The following is a 7,241-nucleotide window of genomic DNA, read 5'->3' as shown; positions in this document are numbered from 1 at the left end:
TCTGACGTACTACACCGCTGGCAATGCTGTGCCGAAAAAAAAGCGCTCTTCTAACTGCTAAGAGCTATTTTTAGAAATAGTGCAAATTGTTAGGTGAAACACCCTGTATACAACGGCGAGAACAAGAGTACCAGTCCTTGCACGCATGTGCGCATGTTTCGTTTACTTCGTATGTTTCGTTCTCTTTTATTCAATCTTGTCCACATCTTCAAGCGTATAAACTCAAGCGGTGCTAAACTAGCTCATTTATAGTTCAGTTAGCTTAACTGTTAATGCTTATTATCCTTAGCTGAGGAAAATGTCTGCGCATCAGTCCCGTGCTTGGATTGTGCTGAAGCGGACCCGGTGTGGCCGCCCCCAGTCGTGCGGCTTGTGACGTGTGTAGCGCTGCCAGCACTGTCGGTCCCCGATCCGCTGTGAGAAGACTGGCCGGACACCGAAGCGGCGTGCTGCTCTGCTACGGCATCGGCGATGGCGGCCTCGGACTCCTCCAGGCTGTCGCCGTGGTCTTTGTACCGCCGGTAGTAGCAGTAGATGCCGTAGAGGATGCTGAACTGCGGAAGAACGCAAGTGGAATTTGCTGGACACCTATTGTCCTAAACCCGTTCCTGTGCCCCTTCGGACCAGAGTCTGGTACTTCTAGCTGTTACGCTTAGCTGTTACGCTTAGCTGTCACGCTTAGCTGCCATGCTTAGCTGTCACGCTTAGCTGTCACGCCGACAAGCTTGACTATTACTGTCACTTCGTTTTTGTGAAGGATGAAAAATTCTTTTAGTTTGTCTCGTTGTGAAAACAATCTAACGTTCTCTGCTAGAACAGTAACTTGAGAGTGGCTTTCGAGCAGCCTTTCCATGGTTACCAGGAAGAAAACCAGCGTGAAGAGCGCTCCTATGCTTAATTTCCGCTCATAGACGGCATTGCTTCCTTATAATGGTATAAATTAGAATAGAAAGTTCAATGCAGCGAATGAAGGTGGACTCCGTGCAGAGCATGGTGACAGCCGCGCAGACTAAAAGTGCTTGGCCAGATGTTCTTCTCGACTTAGAGTTCAATGAATTCAGCAACGATATCGTTAGCTACCAAATAAATTAAGCCTGGCCCGCATGGAGCGTTTTTTACCCGCGAAATCGCGCCGCGCGCCCGACGCCCGCGCCGGCGTCGACGAATTCACTCCCGCATGGTCAGCAGCCGAGCGGCGCGCGCTACGGGCGCATTACGGGATACGTTGACAAGATGGCGGCGCCCTGCTTGCCCACTTCGGAATAAATACATGTCACCGCTGTATTCTTCGAAGTGATAGCTCGCACAAATGGTAGCGGTTCGCTTTTATTCCGCCTACTCTTGCCCACGCGTAGAGGTATAAGCGATAACTAGACCTTGTTTTTCAGATAATTTGGCGATTTTCAAGCTCTTAGGCCTAACTAAATACTGTGTGTTTACCTCGCAAGAACGACACCTGGTGAAGCAGTTGTCTAGCTTTTTGTCACTTGCTACATTTTCATCTATTTGCAGTTTTTCTTCTTGGAACGAAAAAAGGCTCGCAACGCACCCATCGTAGTTATCAGTAATTACGGATAAAAAATTTCTTCAACACAGCGTTCATGTGCTTTGGCGTCTTGTCACTAGATGGCGCTACCTGAGGGACGGCGCGGCCAGCTAAAAGCGACTCCTCCGAAAGACAACACGCCGCTCGGCCGTTTCGGCCGAGAAACCCGAAGCCCAAGCCCCGGTACTATAGTGAACTAGAACTCGGTACCCTCGGAGCGCCAAACGCCCGTCTTTCCGGGAAGCACGACGCAGTTACACGACGCAGATACCCGAGAAGCGACGCAGCTACAGTGCCAGAGAGAGCTCGCGAGCGCGTCTCTCTCGGCCGGCGTGGCTCCGTCCAGAGTCACGTGACGCCCGCTCCGGCTCTCATTGGCCCTCTGTCGCTGCCCTCTCCCGGCGTCGGCGCGGCGTCGACGTTTTTTTCTGTTTCGACAGAACCCGACGATTTGGCAAAAACGTTCTCTCCGGCGGCAAAAAAACGCTCCGGTGCCGTCGACGCCGACGAATCGCCCGGAAAAACGCTCTATGCGGGCCACGCTTTAGTCAGTACTTGCTACGATCCACTTTGTCTGTTTCCCCAACTTAGCACTCAACAACTGTCGCATTCGTCGTGGTCAGTGATCTGTGCTCCACGTGCGAGACTGGCCTCAAATGAACTTTGGCATGAACTGCGTTGTAGAGATGCCCGATGTGACTCTAAATTTCACGCCAGTTGTCGATCGCACAGCTAATGTTTAACTTCCACTTCACTTTAGCGCAAGCTAATTCTCTTACAGTGAATATTTTCTTATAATTCTTTCTATTATTTTTTATTCGTCACATGTGTAGACTTCACGAATGTATGTTTGAGTTAGTCGTGTCCACGCGTGTTTTGCGCTTACAACTGCAACTGCACCCTTCAACCAAACAAGTGTAGATATCAATGTCAGACTGAGTCAGTGTGTGAGTTATTGCAACACAGGAAGCAACCAGAGAAGAGCGTGTCAGCGGACGGATGAGGTCAGGGTTGGGGGAAAACCCGAGCGGAACCGGATCTAGACAGCTTCTGTCTGTTCACCAAATAATCATATTTCTGTAGGCCATCTTGCAACCTTCATGTGACAATTGCCTCTATAACTATTGCATACAAAGCTTTTTATTGCTTTACATTTATCGCCTTTGCTACAGCTGACCTGTGCAATGTTGGAAATCGGCACCGACCGAACGCCACAGAGCCCGACTGCACAGCACTGCTGCGATAGCCGCGGGATTCGCATTCAGAGGACGAATATGAAATTTTTATGATCCGACTGAAGCCATCAGTACATTTTGTGAAAGCCGCTGCTGCGTAGAAATTAAGACTACAAAGCCAACAAACTAGGCGGTAATAAGGGGCAGTGAACTAGAGCTGTCTCTTCAACAGTAAACGTCGCGTGATCCTGATTACTGTGCCAAGAAAGCACTGACCTTTTATGGCACCATGCTATGTCCTCGCGCCATATTTGCTTTGAACGGCTCCTGCGGACTTCTTATAAAAGTATGCAATCTCTTTGCTTGTGTAATAAAGCTCTGCTGCTGTTGGTAAAGCTGTGAACAACACTTCTTTGCCGACTTACCTTGGTGAGCGCAGTGACCGTGTATAACGCACCGTTCCCCGTCAGGAACGACACCTGCGAAAGAGAGTACAAACACGATTCCAACATAAAGTAATACTAGCAACTCAATTTAAGTCGTGTTCTCGGATAAAAGAAAAGTGTGTTGGGCTAGGTTGTGTCGTCTATGCACTTATCATAGATATTAACCTGCCGCTTTTCGAACATGAGATGTTCATAGGCTAGAGTAATTAAACACGCCGATTTGCACAGAAAGCAGTTTGTTTCGGAAAGAACGACAGTGTCTTAATGAGCACCCTCCTCACCATACCTCGTTATTCTGTGCTTCAACGCCTGCAACTTCTTTCTTTCTTTCTTTCTTTCTTTCTTTCTTTCTTTCTTTCTTTCTTTCTTTCTTTCTTTCTTTCTTTCTTTCTTTCTTTCTTTCTTTCTTTCTTTCTTTCTTTCTTTCTTTCTTTCTTTCTTTCTTTCTTTCTTTCTTTCTTTCTTTCTTTCTTTCTCTTCCTTTCTTTCGTTCTTCCTTTCTTCCTTTCTTTCTTTCTTTATTTCTCTCTCTCTTCCTTTCTTTCGTTCTTCCTTTCTTTTTCTTCCTTTATTTCTTTATTTCCTTCTTTCTTTCTTTCTCCTTCCTTTCTTTCTTTATTTCTTTTTCTCCCTCTTTCCTTCGTCCTCCCTTTGCGGACTCTAAAGGCTTACACCAGAACTACGAAGTGCGGGCGGCTTTACGTGGTTGCGGCCACAAAGTGCCACCACGACAAAAACCATTCGCACCAGCCATGGAACTGACGCGACAAAGCAACACGGAACAGGCGATAGAGATCATATCGGATAACAGCGGGCATAAAGAATTTGTCGCTTACTACACCTTCGCCGTTTTTACTGGCAAACCTTGTGGTGCAAGTCTACCTTAGACAGATACTCTGCTGAGACCTAAGCAAAGAAACTCAAGTCCCACCAAGGCCGCCGGATATAACGGGCCTGCCTATCTTGAACATGCGGAAGTTGCAGCACGTCATTTCATCACTCGCAGTGCCTGTCAGCAAAGCGAACTTACTGAAGCAGAGACTATTCCACGCCAGTTAAACCTCATTCCGCGAAGAAGCAGCGACAGCCGCAACATCTCCGCCGGATGAGGGCGCAAATGCTGCCCTTTCACGCCCCTTCATTTTAATCTTTTAGCCTCATTTTTACCCCAACCTGCTAGCCACAGAATAAAGGAAAAACGATGCACGAACGGTTTTGCCATAAATCATACAATCGTTCACAACTGCGCTGTCGGAAGCAGCAGCATTTCGTATGTAAGTCAAGCCCGGATACCTTCAAGCTGCGTATGCTGGTGACGTTGTCACCGTAATCCTTACGAAGCTGGACGAAATCCACCTGTGGATAGCATCGAGAGAGAGAGACGTGCCACGAGTTCAGTTTACATACAAAGCACTTTGCCTGTTGCACTAAAAAAGCAGATGAATAATGGCCGCTTCTGGTGCTATGTGTTTACTACAGGCCTGAATATCGGGAAAGTTCAAGACGCACAACGTAGCAGCCAGACTTCGCAGAGAGAAGATTAGGAAAAGAAAGGAAGAATAGGAAAATGGCTGGTCGATTGGCCAGCGCATGAGTTCGACCAAACTTAAAGCAAACTCCCGCATTACACTCATAATTCCTTTTGGCCGTCTCTACTGTTAGCAGCGGTGTGCCCAGACGTTATCGCCATGACGTGTCAACATCAGTTTCAACATAAGGGCATCAAGGAAAACAAAACCTAAAAAACAGAACTGCCGATAATATCGGCCTAGATGGCTGTACAAGACAGCGCCGAATTGAATATTAGGTGCGCTCTCTGAGGAAGATGTCGTTTGCGTGGAGACGCAAATGCGGGAAATAAACGGGAATAACGGAACGTGTCACTCACGTGCTTCATGGAGACAAACATTTCGCACAGAGCACCCGCGTAGCAGACGCAGGAAGCGACAGCGGTTGCACGGAGGAACCAGAGTAGCGTGCGAACTATCTTGTCCTGCGATACAGATGAGCGCAGATCAGGAGGCCGGATTTCGGGCACGAATTTTAAATATAGCGTCAAATGTTGGTTACGGGCATGCACACGAGGTTTCGGGCTTGCAAGCGCAATGCAAGTTCTATTATTCGAAGTCGATGAGAGCCATGAATCACGCCGTTATACCACGGATTTCGTCGCATCGAAAAACATTTATGTTAATAAAATAGCGCCGTGGAATAGGAAAATGTTCCTTAAACAGGAAAATTCATGATATCGGCTTCTGCAACATCGAATTTTAGGTGCACTCAAGCTTATAAAGCACAGCTTCTTTGCATTACCGGACTCTACACTTACGGGATCATGGTCCGCCCATGTCGGATTCACCTGAGGGCAAAACAGAGAATCAAAAGAAGGATATCAATGAAAAACGGTAAAAATAACCTCAGACAAATTGCTCCCTAGGTTTAACGAAGTAACTTTTTTGTACCCTGCGAGTGACGAAATTGCGCCTGTCGCGTACTCAAACACTTTTCTTTTGCTTCTTATTTAACGGTGTGATTTTTAACGGGCCCGCTTGCTTCAAGCGATGTAATCTTGAACGGGCCTATTTGTGAAGTGAGAGTCTACCAATGGAGACATTTCAATTTCAGTGTCAGACAAAGAGCCGTTCCGACGCAAAAGAAACAAGGAGGTCAAGGTACAGGAAAGGACCGCGATAGGTCGGTTAGGTCCTGTCAGAAATGCGAACGCTACTTTTCTGCAAATTCTTCGTGACGGTGAACCATAACAGCAGGCGCCACTTACCCTCCTTCGGAGAGCCTTGAACAAGGCGACGTCCCAGAACAGAGTGAAGGCGCACTCAATCCCGAACAAGGTGTCGAATACCCATCCTTCGGCTGCAATGAATGTGAGGCAAGCTCCGGTGTTACGCACAATCATCAAATCTCAAATCTTTTCTGGTATCAAAAGAGCTCTGAAAGGGGCTCTCAATAAGGGTGCGGTATTACTGGGATGTTTTAAAGGACGCCGCTTCACTTGTATCCGCCCCAAGAAGAATTTTTTTGAATACATTTCGTACAAGCTCAATTATGTGTAGTCAAAATCTGAATTTCAACGCCTTCGCAACTTCTCTCTTCTCCATACTTTTTGCGCGATCAAAGGTCGGCGCCACTGCGGGAATTCCCCGGGGGCCTTGACCCACCGGAGCACTGGCCGCAACCAGAGTAGCTGCTTAACGCCTGAATCTAACCAATAGCCCTCTCTGAACAGAATTACATAACAGCGTGCTACGGAGGACGGTGCCAGCATGAAAATGTCGCCGCCAGAAAGTGCTCACCAACTTTCGCGCGCGATTGTGGGTTCTCTGTTGCGTGTAAAAGTGTATTATTTGGCTCAGGTGACCATGGCAAGAGAATGTAGAGATTGAACAAGTTTATGTACTCTCCCCAGACGGAGTTTTAGAGCCCCTTTACAGAGCAGTTCCTGAAACAAAGACTCTTCAAAAGGTCTAAAGCGAAGCAACACAAGCTTATGTGCAAGTTGCTTAGACATATCTCTGTGAAAAAGCCCATCGGCACGAAGACCAGAGGAAAGTATACGAGACAAAGAGATGAGATGTGTCTCGTCCTCGTGCTGGTGCTCTGTTTCGCACGAATAAAATATATCTTTAGGGTTTTTTTGCCAATAACATGTATGCATCACACAGGGTGGCCTTGATGTTCTATACTTACCGTAAAGCTTCCTATAAAAGCCGCGAAGGTACTGCCAAACGGACCAGCCATTTAGGACCTAAAGAAGACATTAAAAATATTGGAACTGTGGCACAAGAAGAGCACTGTGCTCTAATTACGCGGTAACATCAACATTTTCAAGGCACAGTTCGTAGTCTGTTTCACAAAAATCGAGTGGCTTTGCGCGAGGTAGAGTTGGCGCTGGCTGTTCATAGCTTTCGGGCTGCATGGATGATGGGTCAATCGCGAGACATTCCGACACGCAAACATTTATTTGGTATCTGACCCTGATTGACTGCCGTCTGACGACTGATCACGTGCTCAAGCGTAGGGCTACCGACAGCGGCAGTAGCATTGCCACAGCGTCGA

The 7,241-nt window shown here is 47.4% G+C and overlaps 1 protein-coding gene across 1 annotated transcript; it reads right to left on the bottom strand.

The window, feature by feature from the left end:
* Nucleotides 1–269: 269 nt before the first annotated feature.
* Nucleotides 270–6,081, bottom strand: LOC149364780 (uncharacterized). Its single transcript, XM_089567519.1, has 5 exons — nt 5,947–6,081; nt 5,497–5,526; nt 5,056–5,160; nt 3,147–3,200; nt 270–554 (listed from the first exon to the last, which is right to left on the bottom strand). The coding sequence occupies exons 1-5, from the start codon at nt 6,079–6,081 to the stop codon at nt 270–272; spliced, it is 609 nt and encodes a 202-aa protein (XP_089423645.1).
* Nucleotides 6,082–7,241: the final 1,160 nt, after the last annotated feature.

The sequence above is a fragment of the Amblyomma mixtum genome, chromosome 2 (genome assembly GCF_055824585.1).
Source record: "Amblyomma mixtum isolate Tamu chromosome 2, ASM5582458v1, whole genome shotgun sequence".
Taxonomy (NCBI): Eukaryota; Metazoa; Arthropoda; class Arachnida; order Ixodida; family Ixodidae; genus Amblyomma; species Amblyomma mixtum.
The sequence above is the reverse complement of the archived record's forward strand: the minus strand, read 5'-3'. Positions and strand labels throughout refer to the sequence as shown.

Bases quoted from the DNA above. Each gene is read 5' to 3' on its own strand.
- LOC149364780 (XM_089567519.1), bottom strand. From the start codon at position 6,081: ATGATTGTGCGTAACACCGGAGCTTGCCTCACATTCATTGCAGCCGAA. The intron at 5,161-5,496 runs GTAAGTGTAGAG...TCTGTATCGCAG, and splicing joins CATGGGCGGACCATGATCCC to GACAAGATAGTTCGCACGCT. The intron at 3,201-5,055 runs GTGAGTGACACG...TCTCTTTCGCAG, and splicing joins TGTTTGTCTCCATGAAGCAC to GTGTCGTTCCTGACGGGGAA.